This window comes from Alternaria incomplexa (assembly GCF_024043165.1).
Source record: "Alternaria incomplexa strain BMP 0042 chromosome Unknown scaffold_6, whole genome shotgun sequence".
In the NCBI taxonomy this organism is placed as follows: Eukaryota; Fungi; Ascomycota; class Dothideomycetes; order Pleosporales; family Pleosporaceae; genus Alternaria; species Alternaria incomplexa.
This window is the reverse complement of record NW_026249855.1, coordinates 382,753-396,112: the sequence shown is the minus strand read 5'-3', so window position 1 is coordinate 396,112 and position 13,360 is coordinate 382,753. Positions and strand designations below refer to the sequence as shown.

General features: G+C 53.1%; 7 protein-coding genes across 7 annotated transcripts; 5 read left to right on the top strand and 2 right to left on the bottom strand.

Annotated features, from left to right (window-relative positions):
• Positions 1–427: 427 nt before the first annotated feature.
• J4E90_004695 (uncharacterized protein) lies at positions 428–2,222 on the bottom strand (the record flags this gene model as incomplete). Its single annotated transcript, XM_051434259.1, has 2 exons — positions 428–554; positions 622–2,222. The coding sequence occupies 2 exons, from the start codon at positions 2,220–2,222 to the stop codon at positions 428–430; spliced, it is 1,728 nt and encodes a 575-aa protein (XP_051291515.1).
• A 583-nt stretch (positions 2,223–2,805) lies between these two features.
• Positions 2,806–3,072, top strand: J4E90_004694 (uncharacterized protein; the record flags this gene model as incomplete). Its single annotated transcript, XM_051434258.1, has 2 exons — positions 2,806–2,876; positions 2,958–3,072. 2 exons carry the CDS (start codon positions 2,806–2,808, stop codon positions 3,070–3,072), a joined length of 186 nt encoding a protein of 61 aa, XP_051291514.1.
• A 238-nt stretch (positions 3,073–3,310) lies between these two features.
• J4E90_004693 (uncharacterized protein) lies at positions 3,311–3,560 on the top strand (the record flags this gene model as incomplete). Its single annotated transcript, XM_051434257.1, has 2 exons — positions 3,311–3,338; positions 3,388–3,560. 2 exons carry the CDS (start codon positions 3,311–3,313, stop codon positions 3,558–3,560), a joined length of 201 nt encoding a protein of 66 aa, XP_051291513.1.
• Positions 3,561–3,824: 264 nt separating this feature from the next.
• On the bottom strand, positions 3,825–4,297 carry J4E90_004692 (uncharacterized protein; the record flags this gene model as incomplete). Its single annotated transcript, XM_051434256.1, has 2 exons — positions 3,825–4,217; positions 4,268–4,297. The coding sequence occupies 2 exons, from the start codon at positions 4,295–4,297 to the stop codon at positions 3,825–3,827; spliced, it is 423 nt and encodes a 140-aa protein (XP_051291512.1).
• Positions 4,298–4,459: 162 nt separating this feature from the next.
• J4E90_004691 (uncharacterized protein) lies at positions 4,460–9,101 on the top strand (the record flags this gene model as incomplete). Its single annotated transcript, XM_051434255.1, has 8 exons — positions 4,460–4,514; positions 4,564–6,986; positions 7,190–7,442; positions 7,497–7,576; positions 7,631–8,113; positions 8,160–8,381; positions 8,432–8,957; positions 9,010–9,101. The coding sequence occupies 8 exons, from the start codon at positions 4,460–4,462 to the stop codon at positions 9,099–9,101; spliced, it is 4,134 nt and encodes a 1,377-aa protein (XP_051291511.1).
• Positions 9,102–9,408: 307 nt separating this feature from the next.
• SLD2 (DNA replication regulator sld2) lies at positions 9,409–10,935 on the top strand (the record flags this gene model as incomplete). The annotated part of the gene is made up of 3 exons (XM_051434254.1): positions 9,409–9,541; positions 9,593–10,525; positions 10,577–10,935. The coding sequence occupies 3 exons, from the start codon at positions 9,409–9,411 to the stop codon at positions 10,933–10,935; spliced, it is 1,425 nt and encodes a 474-aa protein (XP_051291510.1).
• Positions 10,936–11,608: 673 nt separating this feature from the next.
• On the top strand, positions 11,609–12,507 carry J4E90_004689 (uncharacterized protein; the record flags this gene model as incomplete). Its single annotated transcript, XM_051434253.1, has 2 exons — positions 11,609–12,154; positions 12,235–12,507. 2 exons carry the CDS (start codon positions 11,609–11,611, stop codon positions 12,505–12,507), a joined length of 819 nt encoding a protein of 272 aa, XP_051291509.1.
• Between the last annotated feature and the right edge of the window lie 853 nt (positions 12,508–13,360).

Genomic DNA, 13,360 nt, shown 5'->3' with positions numbered 1-13,360 from the left:
CGCCCCCCCCCCCCCCCCCCCCCCGCACCGGGTTCACCATGTCAGACACGTCGCACACAGTTGCACGATAAGCAGCGAACTAAGACCCAGGGTAACTGCTGATGGCCTATCGCCCCCGCTTCGTTATGTATACATCAATGAGGCTACAACACAGAGTCTTTGACCGGGGAAAAACAAAACACAAACAAGGCGGGGGCGCATGGGAACATGTTGATTGGATATGATTTCATCTAACGATTCGGACCCATTCGTCTCAGCCTAATGCGACAAGACAAGACAATAGAAGCCATGTGTGCTGGCACAAGCGGGAGCCTGGCTCTCGTGAAACCACGTCGCACGAATCATTTCAACTCATACTTCATCTCGTTTTCGTAGAACGAGAGCTTCGGGGCAAAGATACGTGGGAGGGGGACGTCGGGCTCTTTGCTCAAGGCTTGCAGCGGCCGAAGTAGCGGGGGTACAGGCAGCAGTCGCGGACGGTGTGCTGCTTGCAGAGCCAGGCGAGGAAGCGCTCGAGACCGAGTCCGTAACCGCCGTGGGGCGAAGAACCGTACCTAGAGGGTTGTGTTAGCGAATTCTGAACACAATATGGGCGTGTTGGTGGGTGGGTGGATGACTTACTTCCTCTGGTCAGTGTACCAGTAGTACGCCGCAGGATCGATACCTTCACGTGCAAACGCACCCATCAACTCATCGTAGTTGTCCATCCTCATACTGCCTCCAACAATTTCGCCAACACCAGGCATCAAGCAGTCTACGCTCTCGGTGACCCGCGCATCGTCCTTATCCTTGAGCATGTAGAAAGCCTTGATCTCTGTGGGGAAGTGGGTCAAGAAGATGGGCCTGTTGATGATATCCGTCATGCGACGCTCAGCAGCCTCAGCAATATCGTCACCGAACTTGTGCGGCTCGCCGTCTTCATTGGGGATCTCGTGCTCGACGAGCCAGTCAATGGCGTCTTGGTACTTCATGCGCTTGAACGGTCGCTCGGGGAGCTGGAACTCTGGGTTGAGGTCCATGATGTATTGCTTCACAACGGGGTCGGCCATTGTGACTTCAAGGACGCGGCACATGACTTCTTCCAGGTGGTTAAGTAGGTCGTCGAAGTTGATGTAGTCGAGTTCGGCTTCGACGTGCGTGTACTCTGCTAGATGGCGGCGCGTGAGCGACTTCTCCGCGCGGAAAGACTTCTCGATACAGTAAACGTCGCCCATGGATGGTAGGCAAGTCTCGAGGTAGAGTTGGGAGGACTGGGTGAGGTAGGCTTCTTCGTTGTAGTAGCCGAATTTGAAGAGCGTAGCACCGCCTTCGACCTGCGTCTGGACGAGCGCAGGCGGGCTGACTTTGCGTAATCGCATCTCCTTGTAGACTTGGTTGAAGGCAAACTCGACGGCATCGCGGACGATCATGACCTTGGAGGCTGTCTCTCCGCGGAGAGTGAGATGTCGCAGGTCAAGTAGTGTCGCGTGCTCAGTGTCCTTTGATACTCTGTTGGTGATGGCATCGTCACCACCGGCCGCCTTCCATCCATCGTGGATCTTGTAGTAGTCGACGTGCAGTTCGCGGTTGTTGGGTGCGTGTGCGCCCTCTGGGATCTTTCTCAGCTCTCCGAAAATCTCCATGCTGGTCTCGCGGGTCAAGGTAAGGGCGTCGTATGTCTTTGCGAGGTTTCCAGTGAAGATGACTTGCATCTGACCGTAGCCGTCTCTTAAGGTAACAAACATGACATCCTTTTGTCTCCGCTCGCGATGTACACGACCAAAGACGCGTACACGTGTGCCCTTTGTGTCCTTGCCATCTCCCAGTGTAATCTTCTTCGGGTCGGTGTCGTCGAGCTTGATCTTGATGGGCGCTGGCAGGCTCTTGTCCTCTTCTATGACAATCTTCTTAGCCTCATCCAGCACCTTGTTGCGGTCGTGCTCCTCCTTCATGCGCTGCGCAAGCAATTGTTGGTCCTTCTCCTGCTTCTTCTTCTGCGTCTTGGCGTAGTTGACGGCCTTCTTCATGGCCGACTTGGCGGCATCCTTCCATTCTAACCTCGATGTCGCGTCGGCGCCCTCTGCGATCTCGCCGGTGACACTCTTGCGGGTGAGGAACTTGGCTGTCTCGCCGCGGGTGAGGACAGCGTATCCGAGTGATTTGTAGGGCAGCGATTCGTCGCCAGTTTGCTCTGGGGTGTCGTGACCGACGTCTTCGTCGATGTAGTAGGTGGCTTCGGCCATGGTTGCGGTATTGGGGTATCGTGTGGTGTTCAATGGGTGGTCGTTGCGCTCCGAAATATATTGGGTGGCCGCGGGGTGCTTGACTCACCCCTCCAAGGCTCCGTGCACGCCTATGTGAAGCGCGACATGTATCGATAAGGACTTATAGTTCCTGCGCCGCCTCCTTATCTGTCGGTGAAGAGTCATATCAATGCGTTTCCTATTGATAGAGAGCTCTATACTAGACACGTTTTCCCCGTCGGCTTACGAAGTATTTCCAACTATCGCTCGTTGCCCAGATTGAACGTAAGGCTTTCGTGCGACTTGACGGCTCACTCGTCTTACATCGCAATCTGGACTTGACACACATTCTCACATGATAGAACGTTTGACATGATGCACGCCATATGTATGAGTGCATCTGTAACTTGGTACATGGGCTGACTGACTGCATTGGGGTATTGCAAACCAAGGCCGCTGTAATTCCGCGCTGACAAACGGAAGACCTCCGCTGCGTATTGTTGATTGTTTTGTCAATTATAAAAGTTGCGCGATACAACAAGAGAAGTGCATTTGAACATCAACATAGCGTTCAATTTGAACGATGGCCGATCCAAATCTCTACACGTATGCGTCTCCTCTGAAAGGCTACGAAGGCCTCGAGCCATTGCCCGAGTACGTTGCACTTGAAAGCTCTCCGTTACACAGCTTGACTGCCATAATGTATCTAGACGAGACCGTGCTAACATTGTACAGTGAAAGGGCTGAGGACGGGAAATCCTACGTAAACCCACCAACCGAGAAGAAGAGCGAAGCATACAAGTCCTTTGTAGCTCCTATAACCAACGGAATTCGAGGAGGCTTCGAGTAAGTCTTAAAGTTGAGATGCAGTTATTTATGTATCTGACAGCAACTAGCGTTCACATTTACTTCCTCCAGTCTGATAAAGACGAGGTCAAGTTCGCCAACGAGCTGTGGGAACGGATACGCCGCGAATGTAAGTACAACATCCATGCATACGACTTGCATGATTGCTGATACAGTACGAAGTCCCCGAGTTGCGCATCTACCGAGTATGGGATCGACCCATTGGTCCTCATCCTCTCGCCATGTTTGAAGTCAACATTTTCACACCCGGTACGGGATGGAGAGAACACACCTCTATGCCTATGCTAACGACCAGCAGAGCAATTCGGTGCTTTCATTCCCTGGCTCGTGATCAACAGAGGGCCATTGTCTGCACTGATTCATCCAAACACCGACGATGAGTTGAGAGATCACACGCAAAGAGCGACGTGGATGGGGCAGCCACTGCCTGTGAGCACAAAGATGTTCAAGAAGACGGCCGAGACATTGTGAGGACAATTGTGGGGACTGCAATGTATAGATATAATTCAGTGGTATCTTCTGGTGCACCACACTCCCTGAGAGTCGCCGTGAACTGGTGCCGCATTTTACAGTTTCGTCGTCCAGGTCATCGTTGTGCCTTCTTTCAGTAGCACTTCTCCTTCAGTGGCATATTCTTGATGATGCCCGCATGACCCCTCAAGATCAATCGTTTGGTGCTTTATGACAACGACGTGTTTATTGTGCGTCTCGTGCTTTCGTAGTTTCCGATGTTCCTCATACTTTGGTCTCGCCCTTCTTCTTTTTCTTAGTCTTCTTCGCCTTCTTCTTGTCTCGCTTCTTCAGCCCACTCATGCCTGTCTTACACGCCTCAGCATACCGTGCGTAGAATGCGTCCAAGTCGTCTGGCTTCACCACAGTGCTCAATATTATCTTGGGGATGTCCTCTCTGTCGGTGCCTGCCTTCTTGTCGCTCCCGTTGTTATGTGCGCGAATCAGGACAGGTAATGGCTCGTCAGGATGTGTGTCCCATAATGGATCGTCGGCGACTTTGCTGGCTGGAGGAGGTGTAGCAGAGGTACCGAATGTCATGCGCTTCTGGACTAGGTAGACGCTGCCGTGGCCTTTGGTGCGCGTGTACTCGAAAAGATTGGCGAGCCGTGTGAAGAACTGCAAAGGTCAGTGTTGAACAGCCGCTTGCCTAATTGACTTGATCGTACCTCCTCGTTGGTTAGGTGGTCTCGCGCCATGGTGAAAGTCGAGTGCTATGGTGCGCGCGCCATGTAGTAGTTGGTTGCATGGATGGTGGGATGCCCGCGGCCGTCCGTGTGGAGCGGAGACGCGGGGATTCTCTCACCCAAACTCCGACTTCTCGAACTTTTTTGCGACCGTACCGTCTCGACCATCTCAACATGCGCACAGCTTTCGGAGGGCCCAAATTGCCCGTGGAATTGAGAAATCAGTTCGGTAATACTCTCAGCTAATTCTGGTAACGTTTCAGTGCTAACATCAGCAGACCCAGCGAACAACAACCGACGAAATGGACCGCGCAATGGTCCACCGAATCGCAAAGACAAGCGCAAGGCCGATCGCGTAGAGAAGAAGCGCCAGAACAAGCAGGTCAGACGGCCAGCGCCTTCGCATCCACACAATGGCCGCGGTCCACGTCGAGAAGCCGAGTCGGACGACGACGACGAGGAAGAGGAGATAGACTGGGACAACATCGAATCCGACGCCACCCCACCCCCGATAGCTGCGAAAGAGTCGCCTAAACCGTTAAAGGGTATCCTTAAAGCGAAGCCCTCACAGCCCAAAGAAACGTCGCCTCCGCCTCCTAAACTTTCGCGCGCCGCCCAGGAAAAGCTGGCGCAAGATGACGCTGAGATTGCAAAGTTGGAGAAGAGGCTAGGCGTGAAGAGCAAAAAGAGGTCCAAGGGAGCAGACGATGGTCTGGACGACATATTCGGCGACCTTGGAGATTTCAGTGACGAAGAGGATGCCCAACCTACAAAGAGGAAGAGGAAAGAGGACGACGATTGGCTTGCAAGCAAGAGGCGGAAAGCTCTAGGTCAGGAGTCGAGCGAGGAAGAGGACAGCGAGTCGGAAGGTTCCGCCTTTGATGAGGACGATATGGATTTGGAAGAGACAGGCTTCGACGAAGATGACGAGACTGGGGATGGCTCTGAAGACGGCCTGGGCTCCGATGAGGACGACGAAATGGAGGACGCGGAACCGGAAAAACCACGTGTACGAGAAAACCCATACATTGCCCCCGTTGCTGCGAACGCCCAACCGACCAAGTACATACCACCTGCGCTGAGAGCAGCCCCTGCTTCAGATACGGAGGCTTTGCTGCGTCTCAAGAGGCAAATTCAGGGTCTCTTCAACAGGCTCTCTGAAGCCAACATACTGTCTATTCTGAAGGAGATTGAGAACATCTACCAAAACAACCCTCGAGGCTACGTCAACAACACACTTGTCGACCTGCTCGTTGGCATGTTGTCGGATCCGACAGCTCTCCTCGATACCTTCCTAAACCTACACGCTGGTTTCATCGCTGCCGTGTACAAAGTCATCGGACCCGATTTTGGCGCGCAAATAGTGGAACGCATCGTCGCAGAGTTCGATCAACACTACCAGCCGAACAAGGACGGAAATGGAAAGCAGACGGCAAACCTGATATCTGTAGTCGCGGAGCTGTACACGTATCAAGTCATTGGCAGCAACATCGTCTTCGACTACATCCGGTTCTTCCTAGACGAACTTACGGAGATCAATACCGAACTCCTACTGAGAGTAGTCAGGGCATCGGGCCCGCAACTGCGACAAGATGACCCAACTTCACTCAAAGACATTGTCGTCTTGCTGCAAAAGTCTGTGGCTAAGGTTGGCCAGAACAACCTACCCGTCCGAACAAAGTTTATGATCGAGACGATCAATGACCTCAAGAACAACAAGATGAAGACAGGCATAGCTAATTCCGCACTTTCAAGAGAGCACACGATACGCATGAAGAAGCAGTTGGGTACTCTGAATTCAAGAAACCTCAGAGCAACCGAGCCGCTACGTGTTGGCCTCAAGGACATCAAAGACACAGATAAAAGAGGCAAGTGGTGGCTAGTGGGAGCGAGTTGGCGAAACGAACCTGACAACGAGGAGAAACCCGAGGAATCAAAGCAATCTGGCAGGGCTTCAAAGACCATCGACATTGAGGACGACGACAGCGAAGTCGATCTCGTGCAACTTGCCCGCGAACACCGCATGAATACGGACATTCGGCGCGCCATCTTCGTTTCTATCATGTCTGCCAGCGACTTCAAAGACGCTCAAATACGACTGAACAAGCTCAACCTCAAGAGGTCGCAGGAGGCGGAAATTCCACGGGTCATTGTGCATTGCGCAGGCGCCGAGAAGACCTATAACCCATACTACACAGTCCTCGCCCGAAAGGTCTGTTCAGATCACAAGACACGAAAGAGTTTCCAGTTTGCATTATGGGATATCTTCAAGAGTCTAGGAGAGAAGCAAGATGGCGCAGATGACTCGGATGATGACGATGACGATGCAGGTGGTGACACATCTCTTCGCAAACTTGTTAACCAAGGCAAACTGTACGGCACACTGATCGGCCGGAAAGCTCTACCCATCACTAGCCTCAAAAACCTCAACTTCCCTTACCTGCAGCCAAAAACCAAGACGTTCATCGAAGTCTTGCTAGTCACGACGATTCTGGAGTCGTTCAAGGCATCCAAATCGAAGGACAAGCGAGACGAGCGGGCAGTACGCGAAGTATTTGTGGAGGTGGATCAGGCTCCTGAGATGATTGCTGGGCTGCAGTTCTTCCTCAAGAAGATTGTCAGCAAGACAGAGATCGTCGAGAAGCATGAGAAAGAGACTGTTCGATGGGCCTGCAAGTCAATAATAGACATGTTGACGAGAGTACTGGCCACCACGACGTTGACGGAGGACTGAGAATAGGAAGGGATGAGTCATTGCCGTTACATATAGCCAGAATACCCTTTATTTGCCATATAGAGTAATGCGATACCGGTTGCCGGGACACTGAGACGAAGATGTTACGGAGTAGATGTGAGGCACTTTGTCAGCTTGGCGCCACCCTTGACCCTACGGAAGCCGCATAGACCTTCCCGGCCGAGCTCCGCAAAAAGCTCAACCACATCTCCCATCCCACGCCCCATCCATTGACGCCTGTCATCCCCGCCGTACACTTCACGGCTTCTCTTGGTAGCGATTCTTCGGTAGTCTCCACCATGTTCCGCTCACTGGCACCCCGCGCCATGCAGAGGGCGACGCGGCCCGTCTCCCAAAAGACATTTTGCGCATCCAACATCTACTTCCAGAACCGGTTACGACGAGGCTATGCGTCGGAGGCTGGTAAGTCGCATTACTACGAGGTTTAGAGGGGATCATGTGCTAATTCTTGGATAGAGGACAAGGACCTAGTCATCATCGGTGGTGGTGTCGCAGGCTATGTCGCAGCCATCAAGGCAGGACAGGCGGGCATGAAGGTTAGCGACGACAAACATGGCGATTGCGCAGTTCAAAAGCTCACACGGCGATAGGTCACCTGTATCGAGAAGCGTGGCTCCCTCGGTGGAACCTGCTTGAACGTCGGCTGCATTCCCTCAAAATCGCTCCTGAACAACTCGCATCTCTACCACCAGATTCTCCACGACACAAAGGGTCGCGGTATCGAAGTCGGCGATGTCAAGCTCAACCTCCCCGCCATGATGAAGGCGAAGGACACCTCCGTGTCCGGCCTCACCAAGGGAATTGAGTTCCTTTTCAAGAAGAACAACGTCGAATACATCAAGGGCACTGGCGCATTCCAGGACGAGCACACCGTCGCTGTCAACCTGACCGAGGGTGGCGAGACCACCGTCCGCGGCAAGAACATCCTCATCGCCACTGGTTCCGAGGCTACACCCTTCCCTGGCTTGACCATCGACGAGCAGAAGGTCATCACAAGCACTGGCGCTATTGCGCTCCAGGAAGTGCCAAAGAAGATGACTGTCATTGGCGGTGGTATCATCGGACTTGAGATGGTACGAAAACCGATCTGATTTGCATGGCATTTCTAACGAATTATAGGCCTCCGTATGGTCGCGTCTCGGCTCTGAGGTTACCGTTGTCGAGTTCTTGGGTCAAATTGGTGGCCCTGGTATGGACAACGAAATCGCCAAGCAGACACAGAAGATCCTCACAAAGCAGGGTCTGAAGTTCAAGCTTAACACCAAGGTTACCGCCGGTGAGGTTCACGACGCCGGCGTTAACGTCAGCGTTGAGGCCGCCAAGGGTGGAAAGGAGGAGACCGTACGTCCAGCGCATGCATCTGTGTTTAGAGAGAATGCTAACCATTACAGATCGACTGCGACGTCGTCCTCGTTGCCATCGGTCGCCGCCCATACACCTCCGGTCTTGGTCTGGACAACATCAACCTCGAGACCGACGACAGGGGCCGCTTGATCATCGACCAGGAATACCGCACCAAGATTCCCCACATCCGCGCTATCGGAGACTGCACATTCGGACCTATGCTTGCCCACAAGGCTGAGGAGGAGGCTGTCGCCGCCATTGAATACATCCACAAGGGTCACGGCCACGTCAACTACGGTGCCATTCCCTCCGTCATGTACACCCACCCTGAAGTCGCCTGGGTCGGCCAGAACGAGCAGGAGCTCAAGGAGGCCGGTATCAAGTACAAGAACGGAACCTTCCCCTTCTCCGCCAACTCAAGAGCCAAGACCAACCTCGACTCTGAGGGTATGGTCAAGTTCCTGGCAGATGCTCAGACTGACCGGATATTGGGTATCCACATCATTGGTGCCAACGCCGGTGAGATGATCGCAGAGGGCACTCTTGCTCTCGAATACGGTGCCAGCTCAGAGGGTGAGTCGAATATACCATCTATCTTTGCAGAACAAAGCTAACAATGCCCCAGATGTTGCCCGCACATGTCACGCTCACCCCACTCTCGCTGAGGCGTTCAAGGAGGCTGCCATGGCCACCTACGACAAGGCTGTTCACTACTAGATTCCCCTTTTTTGGTCCGGCTTTCCCTTTCTGCATCAGCGACATGATGTTCGAGCTCTCAAGCGCGCGAGCAGGGAGTTGTGAATAGTATTTTGTAGAATATATCTGATGCGTCATGCTTGCCAATTGAGTTTTCGGGATTGATGTGCATGTGATGATGCCCGCGGGTGGAGCCGGCAAGGCTGAGGCATCCCTGCTAGTGGCGTTTTGTCGCGTGCACGTCGTAACGCGTACCGCGATTTGAGATGCGGAAATCAATTACGCTCGCGTTTCCGCTTTCACGCATTCCTACCCCACACAAGACGACATGAGTAACGACGAGATTGAACAGCGCTGCACTGTGCTACGACAGGAACTGAAGGTATGGGAAAAGAAGTTCGCCACCGAAAACAATGGTCGGAAGGCGGGACGCGATGATATCAAGGCCAATGCCGAGATCTGTACGTATAGAGCGACGCCAGTAGCACTGGTGTCCTGCTAAACATGTGCAGCACAAATGTACAAGGAATACAACAAGCTACGAGTACGATTATCCAGCAAAGCCGCGCCGCAGACCCCCTCGAAGCGCGCCCCAAGCCGAAAAGCGAGCCTCGATGTCCAACGCACACCAAAAGCCGCGCCCAAACCCAATCTGTCCACGCCGATGAAGAGGAAGAGGGAGGATGAAGATACACTAGAGAACGTGGATTACGCAGCCGAGCTGCTCTCCCCACAAGGACCTTCCGTCATAGGACCCACGCCTCAGCGCGATGGCATAGTGCTAGGTCTCTTCGACCAGCTCCCGTTCGCGCAAGGCACCCCGAGCAAACCGAGGACTGTACTAGGAGATGTAGGACTAAATGTACCACAAACACCGAGTAGGAGACTACAAGACGCAGCAAGCGAGACGTCGCTGGAGTCAAGAGCACGGGGGGAGCGGACCCCGCTGTCGGCCGGGAAGCGATTCCTCCTGAATCAGTTCGTCACACCAAAGAAGAGGAGGTTAGACGAGCAGGGTACACCGTCATCTACAACCAGAGGCCTAGCTACACCTGCTTTCCTGAAGAGAGACAATGTTCTGAGCGCTATTGGCGAAGAGGAGGAGGAACCCATATCGCGGCCAGCGCCTTGGATGCGCCGTGGCCTTGGGCGCAGTCTGAGCTCTATGATACAAGCCATGAGGAAAGACGAGGAGGACCAACTTGACGAAGAGGCGGATATTATGCGCGAATTGGAAATGGAGGAACAAGGCATCACCGTACCCAAGAAGTCTAAAGCGCCGCAGATCTTGATCGAAGATAGCCAGGCGGCAATGCCCCTAGGCCCGGACCGAGGCCTTGAGTCTGATGAAGACAGCGAGGAAGAGCCACAACTTGGTCGTGACGGCAAGCCGCGAAAGGCTTGGAAGAAGAAGGGCTTGAAGAGGCAGACACGGCGAGTGATAAGTAAGATGTGCCGTTTCCATCGAACGGGCTACAAGACTAACAAGTTCTCAGTGCGTCCGAACGTCGTAAAGCCCAAACCAATACCAGCCGTACAGACACATGACGAATTAGACGAGGAGCAAGCAGCCGTCCCTGAAACACAAGTACCAGCAGACATAGCAGACGAGTTTGGTTCTGATCTGGATGGAGACTCCGACTACGCGAGTGACGCTTCACATACCCCGAGGAGACGGAAAGTGCCAGCAAAGAAACCAGAGCAAGCAAAGGAGAAGCCGGTCAAAGAAGGCGTCCTGAAGACGGCGGCCCGAAAGATCAAGGCTACGGCAAATGCCAATTATCGGAGACTCAACATCAAGGGCAAGGCAGCGACTGGTGGAGGTGGAAAGGGAAAGTTTGGGAGAAGAAGATAAGCCGAAGGGACATGATTTGACAATATTCTGTCTGACGGTGGTGAGATGTGTTGGAACTACGAACCGGTCAGGCCATGGACATGTCTATATGCCCCGATACGGTACTCTGGGTAGAAGATTTTCACACAAGTAATCTCTACGGTAGCACAAGGTAAGGCGTGGCGTGCTGACTACCCAATCGGTCATGCAAGGCAGACTCTAAAATGTGCAAGAAGGAATGTCAGCTGCAGTATCGCAAACAGAAGTAGACCAATACCAAAGCATACCAGTTGCCAATAGTGATATTCCCACGCTGGGACAATGTGACCGGCTAGGTCATCTGCGTGTGTTGGTGCCTGGCACGCGTGGGATGTCAGGCTTATATCTTGAAAAGTGTTTAAATCGTACTGTTTGCGCTCATGGATATGTTCAGCGTATTTGACAGCAAGTGAAAACTATGGCATATATTCGTTATAGGACGTTTGAGGGTTATGACGCGCCGTGGCGGTCGGTGAGTACGCAGCCCACGCTAAGGCCAGCACCTCCGACGCCGACGGTCCCCCGACGTAAACCACCGAAGCTTCCACTCGCCGCAACAAACACCCCAACCCGACCACGCCATCAACCCGCCCAATCCCCGCGCTCACCCTCCCCATCATCTACAACCACCACCAAAAGCGAGACACCGCACACCATGGCCGAAAAGGAACTCTCCAGCGTGCTTCAGCAGCTCCACCAGACGCTCAAGTCGCACAACTACCAGCAATCCACCTCATTACTGAGCAAAGCCAAGATCGCCCTCCTCAACCTCAACGCCCTGATCCCACAAGAGAAGTCCCCGCGGAAACACCTGCAGCTCGCGCGTGAGACGCTCGAACTCGGCGCCATCATCTCCATCCGCCTCAAAGACACCGAGTCCTTTACCCGCTACTTCCAGCAGCTGCAGCCCTTCTACTCGCTGCCAGAGTCCACACTACCCAAGGATGGCAGCCAATCGAGCAAGGTCACGGGACTGTACCTCTTGCTGCTGCTGAGCGAGGGCGACTACGCGGGCTTCCACACGCTGCTCGAGACGCTCGAGGTGGCGGCCGCCCAGGCGAGCGCGAAGCTAGAGGCTGATCCGTTTATCCAGTATCCGATTCGTCTAGAGCAGGCGCTTATGGAGGGGAGCTACGACAAGGTGTGGGTTGAGACGAAGAGCGAGAGGGTGCCTGGCGAGGAGTTTGCGCTGTTTACTGAGGTACGTCATTATTGTAGTTACCACCAAACACACGACATCCTTCATAATTTCAACCGGATCATCTGCTAACACGTCTCTAGATCCTCATCGGAACCATCCGCAAGGAAATCGCTTCCTGCTCCGAGCGCGCATACCCCTCCATCCCCATCTCCGACGCCAAATCCCTCCTCTTCCTCGACTCGGAAGGCAGCGTCGTCAACTTTGCGAAGGAGAGCGGTTGGGTTGTCAAGGATGGCAGGATATACTTCCCCCAGCAGGAGGACGAGTATCTGAACAGGGATATTTTGGTTACGAGTGATCAGGTTATTGAGAATACGCTGGGGTATGCGAGGGAGTTGGAGACTATCGTCTAAGAGTGTGAGTCTGGTATAGGAGAGGAAGCGAATATGGTGATGATGGAGAGGAGGGACAGGGCGGTGTACGATATAGGCATCAAGACACATGGAGGATGGAGTATGAAGTATGGAGTGTACCGGTAGCAGGCTATGTGCTTGGCTATAGCCTTACGATGAAGAGCAAGAACAATGACAAAACAAGAGTAATGATCATCATCACCATCATCACCACTACCACCATGATGTCCACACCCGTCGTCTCCACAGCGCTTATTTGGGGGTATCGTTCAATATTTGGATTGCTATCGGAACACGTCTCAAAGCCACCACATATGCACAGATCAAGTACAGGTTTGGGTATAACAAGGACTGTCCACAACTCTCTTCTCCATGAGGGTGTGAAGTAAGTTCTTCAGCAGGGCACATGTGCGTGGCGTGGTATCTTTTGATTCCAACATCACGAACTCGGTATTGTTGTTTTTAGAAAAACCAGCCAGGCGACCACAGTCATGTTTAGACACCCTACGGCTTTTGATATCGCGAAACGCAGTCGTTTTGGTGTAGTGAAGAAGCAGTGCACTGCTGTTTATGGTTCGGTTCTCAGAGCAGGCACACCCATATGCAAGCTGCTGTAGGATTTTGGTTTTGTGCAATGAGAGAAGTGAAGTGAAGGGTTTAGAGTCTTCGCAAGTCCAATGCGCATTTATAATAGTTTCCCTCGCGCAGAGGCAACACCATGCAGCCATTAGTATTTGGAATACCGACAAACATCAACTGGGCAGCTGTGGTTTTCTGGTCCCAACATGGGCTCAAGTCTTCTTTTCTTTGGTAATTTTGGAGGAGAAAGAGGAGGCAGACTCCATAGAAATGG